The 17958-nt window shown below is 40.8% G+C and overlaps 1 protein-coding gene across 1 annotated transcript in view; it reads right to left on the bottom strand.

Annotated features, from left to right (window-relative positions):
• Nucleotides 1-17958, bottom strand: part of LONRF1 (LON peptidase N-terminal domain and ring finger 1) — a 45150-nt gene that overhangs the window by 18009 nt on the left and 9183 nt on the right. The window contains exons 2-3 of the mRNA XM_065947272.1: nt 4008-4126; nt 2636-2758 (exon numbers count right to left, since the gene is read on the bottom strand). Of these exons, the coding sequence (XP_065803344.1) occupies nt 2636-2758; nt 4008-4126 (242 nt within the window). The remainder of the gene's footprint in view (nt 1-2635; nt 2759-4007; nt 4127-17958) is intronic.

Raw genomic sequence — 17958 nt, 5'->3', positions numbered from 1 at the left:
GAGTATAAACTATAAAAATATCCAATCACTTTGTTATACACTTGAAACTATTAATATTGTAAGTTAGCTATACATCAACTAAAACAAAAAAAACTTACAGCTAATATTATTTTTAACAGGCAGGGAAGGAACAGGTTAGGTGAAAAAATCAAGGACTTCCATGTTGATTTTAAAAGTTCTGCCAAAACCAAGGTGTGCCTCCAAGGGGGTCAAATCACATCAAAGAAATGGTTCAAAAGGAAGCTTGGGGGTGATTAGACTGGTGGCCTGAGAAGATGCCCAAGGTAAAGGTTGACATGTATATATAAGTTTGTAGAAAGAAGAGATCTTAAGAGAAGTGGAAAATATTTACCTCTGACCATCAGCAAGTCCCATCCTGTCAATATAGTTAATGGTTCATCCCAATGTATATTCTAAGGCTGAAGTTAGACTGTTTATGTGAACTTGGACCTTTAACCACAGAACTAAAATTCCATGTGTTTACAGTGAATTTAGCTTCTCCCTGAACCAGTGACCTGTATGGTCAGTCACCACCCCCGGCATTAACGGGGGCATTGCATGGCAGCCGGCCCAAACGGAGGCAGCTACAGTATCTAAACTCTGGGTGCTTCTCTCAGGAACACCTCAAACTCTCCAACAAGGGGATTACAACAGAGGAACAGACTGGCTACAAGGAAATGAGAGGGATTCAAATTTGTTTGCTTGTCAAATAAGCTGTGTGTATATGTACCGCATATACACATTTCTTAAAGTCTCACTTTGGAGGTTTGGTTTTTCAGGTGTTCCTCTCAAGGCACAAAAATCAGAATTTTTCACGAATCTTTACAATGTAAATAGAAAGGAAATATACATGGTATTAATGAAAGTGTGTGTATCTGTAGGTGCTCAAGCAATAAACCATTTAGTGAACAATGGCTAAAAAATTTGGGTATGTTTTTACATTTCCCTTGATTTAAAAAAAAAAAAAGGTATTGACTCCTAGGTATTTACTGAAGAGAGATAAAAACATATGAACACAAAATGACTTGCAAAAGAATGTTCATGGCATCAATTAGAAACAATCCAAATGAAAATCGCCACTAACTGTCGATATCACAAACTGTGATGTGTTCATACCACAGGATACCTGGTGAACAATAAAAAAATACTGGATGTGTCTCAAAAGCACGTTGAGCGAAAAAAGAGTATATACTGTATGTGAAGGTCCAGAACAGGCAGAACTAGTCTGTGGCGCTAGAGGTCTGAACAGTAGCTCCCTTTGGAAGCACAGAGAGAGGGAATCTGCTGCAGAGGAGATGAGGGAGCTTTCCAGGTTGATCTGAAATAGTCTGTGTCTTGACTGGGGTGTGGTTACATGAATGTATAATTTCTCAAAACTCACTGAACTATAAAATGCCTTTTATTATATGTAAATTATACCACAATTTACCCAAAAAAAAGAAAAAAAATAGTTCAAGGCAGTAGGTATTTTGCATTCACCTGACCTTATTAACCAACAAATAATTACAGAAAAGTAAGAATACCCAGCAGCATGGAAAATGCAAAATTATAAGCCCTTATAAAGTCTGCAGTCTCACCAGGGAGATCACTCTACAAAGACAGCACAGTAAGAAAAGACACAACAGTAAACCATTTTTTGTTAAATCAGTGGGCTAGAACATGTATGCAAACAAGCCTTATGGAGGATGTTGGCTTATTCATAAAGCATTTGGAATGCAAGAAAAATTCCAAAGTTCTCTTACTTCAAGGTACATAAGAATCTCCTGAGATGCTTGTTAAATTATACTCTAATTCCAGAGATTCTAATTCCAAAGGTCTGTGGTGGGGCCTAGGAAATCTTTGTGTTTACCATGCAACTGAAATGACTCTGACAAAAAGCCACATTCTGAGAAACACTACAAACGCAATCAACGATGTGGCCTCTTTGGGGGACACTGCAGGGAACAAGATGACTGGGCACTGAAAGTGTATTAGGGTAGATTTTCCCAAAACAGTTTTCAGAGACTCTAGTCTTCCCAGATGTTCTGTGAGTAAATCTGGCAAAAGCTGAACGCTGTTGTCATGCTGGCAAAGCAAAAACTCTCGAGAAGGGCTGAAGAAATCTGTTTGACTGGTTTAACCCAGTGTTTCCCAGAGTCATTTTCTTTTAATTAACACCTTCTTACGTACCACTGAAAAAACTCTGGAAAGGGATGTATGGAGTACTGAGAAAATTAAGGCAAAAAATAAATTAAGTGGGGCAGTACTATTGGCAACCACAGAAAGCAAGCAAAGTTGAGACCTGAAATGAAAGGCAAACGAAGCCAATAAAAATTCCTGAGCAGGAACATCATGACAACAATGTTTAATTAAGAATGACTGGTCTGGCTCCCATGGAACAGACTATTAGAGAACATCTAAATTTAACTAGGCAAAAGTAATGCATTTAATACTCTCTCTGAAATGTTCTGATTTCGGTAAGAACTCAGTATGCTAATAAGTATACTGAACCTGAAAACCCCTTGTCAGACTGCTACTAAATCTGACTTATGGACACCCCTTACGTCCTTACCCCAAGATTCTAACTGGCATTGGTAAAAAAGACCTGTGTTGTCGGGAAACTGGCTGGAAGTGTTACAGTTGGTAGACAGATTACCTTTTCTACTTCTAGCTTTGCAGGTGCAAAATCTTCATCAAGCGCTAAGCACTGAAGAAAGAGTTGTAAGGCATCACCTAGAAACCCAGCATCGTGGAGGACTTTTCCTTTCCTGAAGTAGACCTTCAACAAAAGCACACATACCCAACTGTTAGGGATGGAATTGTTCTTTGAATACCAATATCATGTAAGGTAAAAAAAAAAAAAAAAAAAAGTTCTGCTTGGAAATGTTCATTTTGAAACTAAATGACTCAGGAACCCAAAGCATTTTAAAGGCATATTCACACCCTACCCGGGAGATGCACCTCTGATTATGAGGTCCAGAAAATGACTCCAAAGCTACATTTCTAATTATATCCCCTCAATGATAAGTCCAGAGGGTTCTTTTCTGTTTAATGGTTTTAAGAGCTTCCCTGGTGGTTCAGTTGGCAAAAGAGTTCTCCTGCAATGCAGGAGACCTGGGTTCGATTCTCAGGTTGGGAAGACCCCCTGGAGGAGGGCATGGCAACCCACTCCAGTATTCTTGCCTGGAGAATCCCACAGACAGAGGAGCCTGGTGGGCTACAGCCCATGGGGTCTAGCAAGAGCAGACATGACTTAGTGACTAAACCACTGTCGCCAAAAGCTGTCTGTACAAATCATTTTCCCTCATATTCTTAACAATGATTTGACTTGTATCAACTGGCCATGTCATCATGGGATTCTGATTCATTTTCTTTATTAATTTATAAATTTTAGAGCATACTCACTATATAGTCCTCAAAGGCATAGCTTTGAATGCAGAAAAAAGTCACATTAAAAGATGACTTTTAACTTAAATAACATATATGGGAGATGGACTGATTTGCCCTTGACAGTACTGGTAAAAAGGAAAATCCATAAACCAATTATGCAATATATACATGCCGCAAATCTTTTTTCAAAAGAGCATGGGCAAGGCCCCTATCTACCGTACTAAATGACTGCCTCATCACCCAGTTCCCATCACAATGCCTCAGTCATTCAGCCACAGAACCTCTCCTCTCTCCATTAATAAACCTCCTCCACTGATAACCTCTTGGGGTCCATCTCTGCAGTAGGGCCAGGTGTATGTCTTTGAGGAAATGCTGTATATTAAAGTCTTTTTTTTTTTTTTCCTGTGCCTTGAATTCAAGTTGTTCTCTAGTTAGGAAACAAACATTTCTTATAGTTTAAATAACTGCCAGATGACATTCATCCATTCAAAATATTGACCTTAGACTTCCAGAACTATTCTATATATTTAAAAGAAATCACCCAATCCATTTCATTGTAACTTACAATCGTAATTGAAATCCATATTCCCTACAGTTGAAAATTTTAAATGCATGCAAATGTAAAACAGTAGTTTTACCTCAGGCCAATTTGGCAGTTGAAAGAGAACTGCATTTAAATCTTCTATGGCTGCTTTAAACTCTTGGAGACCAGCATACGATTCAGCTCTGTAGATTTTCAGAGTCAAGTCGCTGGGCTCTGAAATCAATGTTATGAAGGTTTGATTATTATTAAAAGATTACTGTATAATCCACAGAAACATCATACTACAGTAAGAACTGACTGAGCGATTCCAGTCAATAACCACGGAAGCAAAGGCAGAGAACCAGGCCCAGTAGAGGTGCACCCACTGGCATGTTGACGCTTCTCTAAGTTAGAGCAAATCCTTATGGTTAGATTAGTTCAGTGGAGAAAACTCAATTTTTTAAAAAATGGAAAATGTTTTCTTAATATGATCACCCCTGAGAAACTGAATGTTTTCTTAACATAGGCAAAGATTCAGAAGATGTATCTTAGATGTTTAGATTTGTCTTTTTGTGGTAAATTTTTTTTATACCTGATTTTGAAATCTTTATAAAGGACTACATGTGTAACTGCTGCATATGGAATTCCCATAGTTACAAAGAGTGACCGAGGCATGGTCTTATGGGAGGACATGGTGGTCCTGTTTCTGGAGGAAATGGGTTGACAAGAGTCAGGTTTCTTAAGAGGGAAAATTTTTTTAATTCCTGGCATTAGTAAGAACAGGATTGGATGGCCCCCAAAACAGATTTAATTTCAAGTATTTGACAGTAAAAAGCTTTAGGTGATAATTTCACTATGCTTTCTGTCTCTACTTGAGAAACCAAACTAGTATCCAAAGGCAGTAAAAATTTCAGACACTCGATTGGTTCATTTATGATACTATAATCAATTACTACAGGTCATGTGGAATCTAGAAAAATGGTACAGATGACCCTGTTTTCGTACCGACTCAGACGTAGCGAATGGACATATGGACACCAGAGGGGAGAAAGGGAGGGTGGGGCAAATTGAGAGATCAGGGCTGACACATACACTCTACCATGTGTGAAACCACCAGTGGGAGCCTGCTGAATAGCACCGGGAGCTCAGCCCCATGCTCTATAATGACCTAGATGGACTGGAGGCAGGTCCAAGGAGGAGAGGATTTTGTATACTTAGAGCTGCTTCACTTCATTGTACAGCAGAAACACAACACTGTAAAACAATTATATTCCAATAAAAAATGTTAAAAAAAAAATTACTACCGTTACGTAGATTCTGAAACTGAAGTCTAAGCCAGAAATCAATTTTCAGTATCTACAAATGACATTAACTTGACTCTTCTTTTTAAAGCTATTATTCATCTTTAAAGGCTTCCAAAATGTATGCTTATAAAATAAAGCATTCATTGTGGGAAGGGCATAAAGTCCTTACCACCCGCCGTCCTGGGCAAACAAAACAAAAAAACTATAATAAAACTCCTTAATAGCTTCCCAGTTTACTCTAGTTTTTAAATGATTGCTTTTTTACAGATAACTCTCGATTTAACAATGAATTAGGCCTTTTCCAGTTGCTGGTACTTGAGAACTCGAACTGTTACCTCAAAGTTATACCAATGAAAAAATTTTAAGAATAAAATTAGTATTTCATGAAAATATTTCTTACTTCTTAAGCAGAAAAAGACATGTCTGGAACATTTCATCTTTTGTTTCTTAAAGCAATATAATTGTAAATCATTATCTGAACAAAAACTCATAGAAACTGAAAGCTGCATGTGATTAATCAATCAAGAATGAGGAGTCTCAGCACCAAGCTAGACAGATGCTGGAGGGGTTTCAAAGATGTTACTTTCTCCTAGTCTCCGAGGAGCTCACAGTCACATCAGGAAATCCTCTTTTCTTGCGAGATGACACCATGTGGTCCTAACTGGACAGGCACAGCCGGAGTCCGGGAAACAGCGAGCAGCGGGTGCCCAGCCGGTCCAAGGAATGGTCACCAGAGCAGCGCCCAGCTCCCTGGGCTGGAGAGGGTGGGGACCACGTCGGGCACAGCTGGGATGCTGCCAACAGCGCCCCTGGGACCCGCCTGTGCTCCGGCAGCTCCAGAGAGAGGGGGTTCAGTCACAACAGTCCCCTCCACACTCGGGTCCCCTACTGGACTGTTTTTCTTCTCACGTGTTTCCTTTTACAGCAGGTGCCCCCGCACGGCCCTGGAGGCAGTGCCCACGGGGACCTCGTGAGTACCGTACCCTCTGATCGAGGTCGTCACCGCTGCCCTTTACGCAGCTTCCCCGGGGCAGCGCTGCGGGAAGGGGCTAGGGAGACCCCCGTCAATCCACCGCGCCGGGTCAATCCACCACGCGTCTCCCCTCCAAGGGATGCAAACATGGAGCTCAAGCTACCCAGGCTCCCTGGAAAGCTGGCGTCCACTGGGATGAGAAGCGTGCTGGACCCGTGAAGGAGACGACAGGAGGGTCAGATCTTAAAACTCTTGTTCCCCGAATCCTTGTAGGTTCTGTTCTCACTGAGCATTTCACACGCCAGTGGAATAGTGCTTTTGAGTGACTCTGCTGGGGAGGGGGGAGCCTCATCACCCAGTACATTATTAAAGAGATTAGGGCCACCCCACTTGTTTCCTTCAAGTCCTTCCTAATTAAAAAACAAAAAACCACCAATGCACGACTGAGGCCCTCTGAATAGTACGAGGATAGAGAACATCTGCCCTCTGTGTCCGCTTGTGGGAAAGGCAACTGCGAAAAAGATACCATCAGCCAGGCTGTGTCATTAACTCAAGTGTTTAACAAGCGACAGACATTTCCTGTCTGCTCCGTTCCAGGCCCCGTGGACCCTGGGATGCACCAGTCACTCACTGCACGAGGCACCAGGAGGGCCCACCTCAGTCCACGGCTGCAGGTACGCAGTGCTTTGTGCATCACAGACTCGGTTTGTTGGAAAAGTGCAGAAATATAAAGACATGTCAGGGCCGAGTGTACTGGACAGGATTTAATTCCTACCTCTCCTTTTTTTCACCCTACCTCCAGCTGCATCAAATTTCCAACAGCCAGCTGTGCTTTTCCTCAGGCTGAGTACACTTCGCACACCTCCAGCCCCCCCAAAAGGATATGTGTGCTGTATTGTTAGAAACACTGACTGTCCAAATCAAACCTTCACCCCAGTCAGTTTTACCTCCTCTAGTATTTCCCCAATCCATCCCTGGTCTTTTCCAACCCAACTGCTAATAACAACATTTTGAAAGCCAAAATTAAGCTAAGGCTATTGGAACAGCTTGCTAACTGCACACCCTGCCTCCAGTTTTACCTATATCCTCACCATCCACAGATACAGATCCACAACATCCAAGTTCCTGCGTGCCTGGGACCTGCCCATCTCTCCAGCCTTATTTCCCATCAATATGAACCTCCCAGTGAGTCCCAACAGGACCTAGCTACTCACTCAGCCCCATGCACACGTTTTTCTACTTCATGCCTCCTTGCTTTTCACAGAGCTTCCTTCTTGTGAGACCACCCCTACCCAACTCCCCTCTGTCTGGACAACTTTTCCAGCTCACCAACCTCTTCTCCAAGATGCTTTCCTTTGCATCTACTGCCACTTGGCATTCCAGAAGGATTCAGAGCCTGGAAGCCAGACAGCCTGGCTTCAACTTCTGCTCCTCCACTCACTCACTGTGAACTGGGACAAATTACCTCTGTACCTCAGTTTCCTCAGCTATAAAATCTGAGGTTTTTTCCACCTATGGTCAATTAATCTACAATAAAGGAGGCAAGACTATACAGTGGAGAAAAGACAGTCTCTTCAATAAACAGTGCTGGGAAAACTGGACAGCTACATGTTAAAAATGAAGTTAGAACACCACACATAAAAATAAGCTCAAAATGGACTAAAGACCTAAATGTAAAGGTTCACAGACAAGCAAAAGTTAAGAGAATTCAGCACCACCAAACCAGCTGTACAGTAAATATTAAAGGCACTTCTCTAGGCGGGAAACACAAGAGAAGGAAAAAACCCACCGACATACATATTGATAATTACCTTGAATGTAAATGGATTAAATGCTCCAACCAAAAGACAAGGGCTAGCTAAATAGATACAAACACAAGACCCATATATATTTTGTATACAAGAGATGCACTTTAGACCTAGGGACACATACAAACTGAAAGTGAGGGGATGGAAAAAGATATTCCATGCAAATGGGAATCAAAAGCAATACTCGTATCAGATAAAACAGACTTTAAAATAAAGACTGTTACAAGAGATAAGAAAGGACATTACAGAATGATCAAGGGATTAATTCAAGAAGAAGATACAACAATTATAAATATTTATGCATCCAACATAGGAGCACCTCAATACATAAGGTAAGTGCTAACAGCCAGAAAAGGGGTAATCGACAGTACCACAATAATGTGGGACTTTAACACCCCATTTACACCAATGGACAGATCATCCAGATAGAAAATAAATACAGAAACACAAACTTTAAATGACACAACAGACCAGACAGACTTAACTGCTATTTATAGGACATTCTGGGGCTTCCCTGGTGGCTCAGGCAGTAAAGAATCCACCTGCAATGTGGGAGATCTGGGTTCAATCCCTGGGTTGGAAAGATGCCCTGAAGGAGGGCATGGCAACCCACCCCAGTATTCTTGCCTGGAGAATCGGCATGGACAGAGAAGCCTGGCGGGCTATGGTCCATGGGGTCACAAAGAGACAGACATGACTGAACGACTAAGCACAGCACAGGGCATTCCACCCGAAAGCAGTAGAATAGACATTCTTCTCAGGTGCACACAGAACATTCCCCAGGACAGATCACATCTTGGCTCACAACTCAGGACTAAGACAATTTAAGAAAACTGAAATAGTACCAAGCATCTTTTCCAACCACAATGTTACGAGATTAGAAATCAATTACAGGGGAAAAAATGAGAAATTACATCGGACACTGCAAAAGAACTGTTAAAAAAAACAAAACAAAACAAAACAAAAAAAAACACACAAACACAGAGGCTAAACACCGTGCTACCAATAACTGAGAGTCACTAAAGAAATCAAAGAAAAAAAATACACAGAAGCAAATGACAAAGAAAACAATGGGGTTTTTTCTGGTGGTTCAGTGGTAAAGAATGCACCTGCCAATGCAGGAGACATGAGTTTGATCCCTGGTCTGGGATCCCACATGCCCCGCAGCAACTAAGCCAGCTCACCACAACTACTGAGCCTGTGCTCCTGAGCCCGGGTAGCCACAACTACTGAAGCCCGTGCATCTAGGGCCTGTGTCCATAACAAGAGAGCAGGCCCCACTCGCTGCAACTAGAGAAAAAGTCTGAGCAGCAATGAAGTCCCAGCACAACCAAAAACAACCCCCACAATGATTCACAACGTATGGGATGCAGCAAAACAGTTCAAACAGTTCTAACAACCTCACCTTAAGAAACAAGAAAAATCTCAAACAGTCTAACCTGACATCTAATGCAACCCGAGAAGGACAAAGAAAACCCAAAGTCAGTAGGAAAGAAATCATAAAGATCAGAGCAGAAATAAACAGAAAAGAGGTAAATAATAGCAATCAGTAAAACTAAATGTTGATTATTTGAGAAGATAAAATTGATAAACCTTTAGCTTTAGCCAGATTCAAAGAAAAAAAAGGAGAGGACTCAAATAATAAAATTAGATGAAAAATAAGAAATAACATGACACTGCAGAAATACAATGATCATAACAGACTACTATAAGTATCTACATGCCAATAAAATGGGAAAATCTGGAAGAAATGGACAAATTCTTAAAAAGATACAACTCTCCAAAACTGAATGAGGAAGAATTTGAAAATATAAACAGACCAATCACAGGTAACGAAATTGAAACTGTCATTAAAAATCTTCCAACAAACAAAGTCTAGGACCAGACAGTTTCACAGACCAATTCTTTCATTTATTTAGGGAACTAACACCCATCCTGCTCAAACTCGTCCAAAAAACTGTAGAGGGAATTCGTTCCATGAGGCCACAATCACCCTGAAAACAAAACCAGACAAAGATATCGCAAAAAAAAGGAAATTACAGACCAGTATCACTGAGGAACATAAATGCAAAAATCCTCAAGAAAATACTAGCAAACAGAATCCAACAACACATTAATCAAACACCATGATCAAGGGGGGTTTATCCCATGAATGCAAAGGTTCTTCAAAATATACAGATCAATATGAAACTCCATATTAACAAATTAAAGAATAAAAAAAAATATGGTCATTTCAATAGATGGAGGAAAAACTTCTGACAAAATTCAACATCCATTTATGATAAAAACTTTCCAGAAAGTGGGCACAGAGGGAACAGATGTCAACATAATGAAGGCCATGTACGACAAACCACAGCAAACATCATTCTCGATGGTGAAAACTAAAAGCATTTCCTTTATGATGAGGAACAAGACAAGAATGTCTGCTTTCACCATTTTTATTCAACACAGTTTTAGAAGTCCTAGCCATGCCAATCAGAGAAAAAGAAATAAAAGGAGTACAAACTGGAAAAGAAGTAAACTGTCACTGTCTGCAAATTCCATCATACTATATATAGAAAACCCTAAAAATGCCACTAAAAAAATACTAGAGCTAATCAATGAATTTGGTAAAGCTGCAGGATACAACATTAATGCCCAGAAACCTCTTGCATTCCTATACACTAATAACAAGAGATCTGAAAGAGATAGTAAGGAAACAATCCCACTTACCATCGAAACAAAAAGAATAAAATACCCAGGAATAAACCTACCTATAGAGACAAAAGGCTTGTACTCAGAAAACTATAAAACACTGATGACAAAAGAAATCAAATATGACACAAACAGATGGAGAAATATACCATGTTCCTGGACTAGAAGAATCAATACTGTGAAAATGATTATACCACCCAAAGCAATCTACAGATTCAATGCAATCCCTATCAAATTCCCAATGGAATTCTTTACAGATTTAGAACAGAAAACTTTACAATTTGTATGAAAACACAAAAGACCTCAAATAGCCAAAGTAATTCTGAGAAAGGAAAATGGAGAGACATCAAAAGCAGAGACATCATTTTGCTGCAGAGTCAAAGCTATGATTTTTCCAGTAGTTGTGTACCAATACAAGAGCTGGACCATAAAAAAAAAGTCTGAGTGCCAAAGAATTGATGCTTTCAAACTGTGGTGTTGGAGAAGACTCTTGAGAGTCCCTTGGACTGTAAGATCTAACCAATCAATCCCAAAGGAAATCAACTCTCAATATTCATTGGAAGGACTGATGCTGAAGCTCCAATACTTTGGCCACCTGATGCAAAGAGCCAACTCACTGGAAAAGACCCTGATGCCGGGAAAGATTGAGGGCAGGAGAAAGGTGTGACAGTGGATGAGATGGTTGGATGGCCTCACTGACTCAAGGGACATGAGTTTGAGCAAACACTGGGAGGTAGTGAAAGATAGGAAAGCCTGGTGTGCTACAGGCCTTGGGGTCACAAAAAGTTGACTGAGTGACTGAAAAATAAGAATGACAACATGCAGCTCAATATCAAAACATCAGCCCAATCAAAAATGGCTGAAAGACCTAAATAGACATGTTTCCAAAAAGACATACTGATGGGCAAGAGGCACATGAAAAGACACTCAACATCACCAATTATTAGAGAAATGCAAATCAAAACTACAATAAAGTATCAGGCTCATACCAGTCAGAATGGCCATCATCAAAAAATCTACAAACAATAAATGCTAGAGAGGGTGTGGAGAATAAGGAACCTTCTTGCTCTGTTGGTGAGAATGTAAACTGATATAGTCACGGCAGAGAACTGTATTGAGGTTCTTTAAAAAACTAAAACTAGAATTACCATATGACCCAGCAATCCCACTCCTGGGCATATACCCTGGGAAAACCGTAAGTCAAACGGACACATGTACCCCAATGTCCGTTGCAACAGTATTTACAATAGCCACGACATGAAAGCAAAGCAAATGCCCAAAAACAGATGAATGGATAAAGATATGGTACATATATATGCAGTGGAATATTACTCAGCCATGAAAAGAAATGGAACTGGGTCACTTGTAGAGGTGTGGTTGGACCTAGAGCCTGTCATACAGAGTGAAGTTAAAGAGAAAAACAAGTATCATGTATTAACGCATATATGTGGAACCTAGAAAAATGGTACAGATGAACCTGTTTCCAGGGCAGGAATAGAGATAGAGTCACAGATCATGGACATGTGGACATAGAGGAGAAAGGGGAGGGTGAGATGAGTTGGGAGATTCATTCTATCATACAGCAGAAACTAATATAACACTGTAAAGGAATTATACTCCAATTTAAAAAGAAAACACCTAAATGTAAGACCTGGTATTAGAAAATTCTCTCAAGAAAATGTGGGGAGAAAATACCCTGACATAAATCTCAGCAATATCTTTTTAGATCTGCCTCCCAGAGTAATGGAAATAAAACCAAAAATAAATGAGACCTAATCAAACTCAAAAACTCTTGCACAGTAAAGGAAATCATAAACAAAACAAAAAGACAACCCACAGAATGGGGGCTTCTCTGGTGGCTCAGTGGTAAAGAATTCACCTGCCAATGCAGAAGACTCAGGTTCAATCCCTGGGTCGGGAAGACCCCCTGGAGGAGGAACTGGCAACCCACTCCAGTATTCTTGCCTGGAAAATCCCATAAACAGAGGAGTCTTGAGGGCTACAGTCCATGGGGTCTCAAAGAGTTGGACACGACTCAGCGCACACGTGTACACAGAATGGGAGAAATTATCTGCAAATGAAACAACTGACAAAGGATTAACCTCCAAAATCTACAAACAGCTCATGCAGCTCAATGTCAAAACAAACAACCCAATCAAGAAATGGGCAGGAGGTCTCAACAGACATTTCCCCAACAAAGACATACAGATGGCCAAGAGGCACATGAAAAGATGCTCAACAGGGCTAATTGTTAGAGAAATGCAGACCAAAACAACAATGGGATATCACCTCACATCAGTCAGAATGGCCATCATCAAAAACAATAAATGCTGGAGAAGGTGTGGAGAAAAGGGAAACTTCCTACACGGTTGGTGGGAATGTACATTGGTAGAGCCACTATGGAGAACACTTCCAGACTAAAAACAGAATTACCATATGATTCAGCAAACTCATTCCTTAACATGTATCCACAGAAAACCAGAATTTGAAAAGATACATGCACTCCAGTGTTCACTGCAGCACTATTTACAATAGGCAAGACACAAAAGCAAGCTAAATGTCCATCTACAGGTGAATGGATAAAGAAGATGTGGTACATACATATGTATTCAGCCATAAAAAAATGATATAGTGCCATCAGCAGCAACATGAATGGACCTAGAGACTATCATACTAAGTGAAGTCAAAAAAAGACAAGAAAACACCATATGATATTGCTTATATGTGAAATGGGAAAAAAAAATTGATACAAATGAACTTATTACAAAACAGATAGAGAATCTGCCTTCCAATGAAGGAGACTTGAGTTCCATTCCTGGGTCAGGAAGATCCCCTGGACAGAGGAGCCTGGCGGGCTACAGTTCATGGGGTTGCAGAGAGTTGGACACGACTGAGAACTAAACCACCACCACATTTGAAACAGATAACCAATAAGGACCTACTGTATAGCACAGAGAACTCTGCTCAATATTCTGTAATAAACTAAATGGGAAAAGAATTTAAAACAGAATAATACATATATATATATAACTGAATCACTTTGCTCTATACCTGAAACTAATGCACTGTTAACCTAACACCAATAAAAATAAAAACATTTTTATTCAGAGGGTAACTGCTTTACAATGTTGTGTTGGTTTCTGCTGCACGATGAAGTCAGTCTGCTAAAGGTATGCGTGTATTCCCTCCCTCTTGGACCTCCCTCCTGCCACCATCCCGCCCCTCTGGGTCATCACAAAGCATGTGAACTGAATTTCCTGGCTATAAAGCTGCTTCCTGCTAGTTCTCTAACACGTGGTAGTGTGCATCTGTCAATGCTACTCTCTCAACCCGTCCCACCCTCTCCTTCCCCCACGGTGTCCACAAGTCCATTCTCAAGTCCGCGTCTCTATTTCTGCCCTGCAAATAGGTTCATCAGTACCATTTTTCTAGATTCCATATATGTGTTAATACACAGTATTTGTTTTTCTGACTTACTTCACTCTGTACAACAGGCTCTAAGTTCATTCACCTCACGAAAACTGACTCAAATTTGTTCCTTTTTATGGCTGATAACATAAAAATTAAAAAAAAAAGAAACCTACCCCCAAAGGAAGAATTGAACTAATTTTAAATAGACTTTTTATTTTTAAAATGCAAAAATATACACAAAGGAGCAAAGGGCAAGAATTTTAAATATGTGAGATGATAATTTTTTTTCAGTTAATACAGTTATTTGGTAACAACAAAAACTACGAACTGTTCTAAATGATCTACAACCTTCAGAACAATCCTATGTGGGTCTAACACTGTTCACATTTTTGTAAAGAATCTGAGCACAGAGAGTTTAAGTATCTTGCCCGAGACCAAACAGCTCCTAAGTGAAGGATTCTAGATGCTCCCTCCAGCCGCCTGAGTCCAGAGTCCCTGCTGTTCGCCTCTGCTATTAGCAGGGCTCACAGGGCTCCTCGAGAGAGGCAACTCATGCACAGTACTTCCAACAGGGCTTGGTACATTATAAGCTCTATTTAAGTGTTTGCTATTATGATTGTGTTCCATCCCTGTATGTGTGTAGCATATATTTAATTATTTTAAAAAATCTGTTTTTGAGCTCCCTCCATTATTTACTGTCCCTGTATCCTCTATTCCTGGCTTTGATAAATGTCCGCTGAAACAGGGGAAATTCATTAAAATCTGTCCCCTTGGGCTCGTCAATTCTTGCCCTCATTCCCTCTTCTCTTTGACACAGTGGTATCTGAGTACTTAGGTAAATAAAACAACTGAAATAAAACTCTGCTACACATCTGAGGAAACTAGTTTTAAGTGGTCCAAGGTACCGCATGGGCTGCGGGAAGAGAGTTCTCCAGAGTGGGGACTTCTCGTCTGTTTTCCAGTAGGTGATGGGTAGTAAGAGGTGTGTACACATCATTTATCTCATCTTCAAGAAACTTGTTTTGAATAACAAGTGTTATAAAATATTTACCTATAAACTTTGAAAAATACAGAAAATTAAGAACCAAAGATCCTTTTCCCACCACAAAGCAATTCATTAAAATCTGTTGTGTTAAGCTCAATTCATGCTCTCATGAACTAAGAAATAACCAGTGTTGGCATATAACCTACCCACTCATCTGTGTGGGTAGATTACATTCTTAATGTATAGTTCTATGAAATATACCCTATATACTGTGTATGATCTGCTTTTTTTGTCAATGTGATTATATGCACAAGATACTTAATGGTTGTAAAGTATTCCACTATATATACCATCTATGTAAAATTCCCTATTACTTCTAATTTTTGCTACTATAAAAAGTAATGCAAAGAACATTTATCTATAAGCTTCTACATATCAGCTTATTTCCTTATTTTCTAGAAAGCTGAGTGACTGTGTAGAAAGCTGCTGCTGCTAAGTCGCTTCAGTCGTGTCTGACTCTGTGCGACCCCATAGACGTCATCCCACCAGGCTCCTCTGTCCCTGGGATTCTCCAGGCAAGAACGCTGGAGTGGGTTGCCATTTCCTTCTCCGTGTAGAAAGCTATGTAGATATATTATACAAAGCCTTCAATATATTCTGCTCACCCTCCTTTTATAAAAATTTTACACTCACAGAAGCTGTGTATTTTTGTTTCCTAGAAAAATACAAATGAAGAAGGATGTGCACTCATCTCCTCCTGTGAGAACACCAAAATCACAACTAGCTGTTGAACCACCATCGACAGGACGACACTGGAACCTACCGAAAAAGATACCCCACAGTCAAAGACAAAAACGAAGCCACAGCAAGACAGTAGGAGGGGCACAATCACAATAAAATCAAATCCCACACCCACCAGGTGAGTAGCCCACAGAATGGAGAGCAAGAAGAACCATAATACCAGAGAAGTTTTCTGACCGTTGTGAAGGTCTGGAACCCCACGTCAGGCTTCTCAGCAGGGGGACCCGACAAAGGGACAGGGAATCCCCAGGGAATCTGACCATGAAGGCCAGCAGGATGATTACAAGACCTCCCCAGGACTGGGGGAAGCAGAGACTCCAGTCTCGGAGGGCACAAACCAAATCTTGCGCACACCGAGACCCAGAGGAAAGGTGTAGTGACTCCACGGGAGACTGAACCAAAACCACCCGCTAGTGTGAGGGTCTCCTGTGGAGGTGTGTGTCAGCGGGGACTAGCCACAGGGACGGGCACACTGGATGCAGCCATCTAGGAAGGTCCCCCTTGGTGCAAACCCTCTAGAAGGTAGCCAGTAAGCTGACTGCAGAGCTGAGGGCTGGACTGCCTCAGGCCAAACAACTACCAGGGAGGGAGCGAAACCCCACTCATCACTAGGTAACTGGGTTAAAGCTTTACTAAGCAAGGGCCTCCCCACCAGAGCAAGACCCAGTTTGCCCCACCACCAGGAAGCTCACACAAGCCTCTTAGCCTCCTCCATCAGAGGGCAGACAGAAGAAGTAAGTAGAACCACAGTTCCATAGCAAGTAAAACAAAACCACATTTCAGAAAGTTAAGGACTTCCCTGGTGGCTCAGGTGGTAAAGAATCTGCCTGCAATGTGAGAGACCTGGGTTCGATCCCTGGGTTGGGAAGATCCCCTGGAGCAGGGAATGGCAACCCACTCCAGTGTTCTTGCCTGGATAATTCCATGGACAGAGGAGACTGGGGCCTGGCAGGCTACAATCTATGGGATGCAGAGGCGGACACCACTGAGTGACTAACACATAATCAGCATGAAAAAGCAGAAAGTTATGTCCTAGATGAAGGGACAAGATAAAACCCAGAAAAACAACTAAACAAAGTGGAGATAGGCAACCTTCCAGAAAAAGAATTCAGAATAATGACAGTGATAATGATTCAGGATCTTGGAAAAAGAATGGCAACAAAGATTGAGAAGATGCAAAAAGTGTTTACCAAAGACCTAGAAGAACTAAAGAACAAACAAACAGATGAGTAGTACAGTAGAAGAAATTCACAGCAGAATAACTGTGGCAGAAGAATGGATAAATGAGCTGGAGGACAGAATGGTGGAAATCACTGCCACAGAACAGAATATAGAAAAGAGAATGAAAAGAAATGAAGACAGCCTAACCGACCTCTGGGACAACATTGAACAGACCAACATTTGCATTATAGGAGTCCCAGAAGGAGAAAGGAAAGGACCTGAGAAAATATTTTAAGAGATAATAGCTGAAAATTTCCCTAATATGGAAAAGGAAATAGTCAACCAGGTCCAGGAAGCAGAGAGAGTCCCAGGAAGGATAAACACAAGGAGGAACACACCAAGACACACAGTAATCAAACTGACAAAAATTAAAGACAGAGATAAAATGTTAAAAGCAACATGGGAAAAAACGACAAATAACCTACAAGGGAATTCTCATCAGGCTATCAGCTGATTTCTCAGCAGAAACTCTATAATCCAGAAGGGAATGGCATGATATATTTAAAGTGATGAAAGGGAAGAACCAACAATCAAGAATACTCTATCCAGTAAGACTCTCCTTCAGATTTGATGGAGAAATGAAAAGCTTTCCAGACAAGCAAAAGAGAACTCAGCACCACCAAACCAGCTTTACAACAAATGCTGAAGGAACTTCTCTAGGCAGGAAACAAGAGAAGGAAAAGACATATCTACAGAAAATAAACTCCCCAAATTGAGAAAACAGTAATAGGATCATACACATTGATAATCACCTTAAATGTAAACGAATTAAAAGGACCAACCAAAAGAGATAGACTGGCTGAGCAGATGAAAACACGTGCACTTCCACTTACCACATCACTCTGCTTGACCCCCAAAATTGTATTTAT

Source organism: Muntiacus reevesi, chromosome 10, assembly GCF_963930625.1.
Source record: "Muntiacus reevesi chromosome 10, mMunRee1.1, whole genome shotgun sequence".
In the NCBI taxonomy this organism is placed as follows: domain Eukaryota; kingdom Metazoa; phylum Chordata; class Mammalia; order Artiodactyla; family Cervidae; genus Muntiacus; species Muntiacus reevesi.
This window is presented reverse-complemented; position numbering and strand designations above follow the sequence as displayed.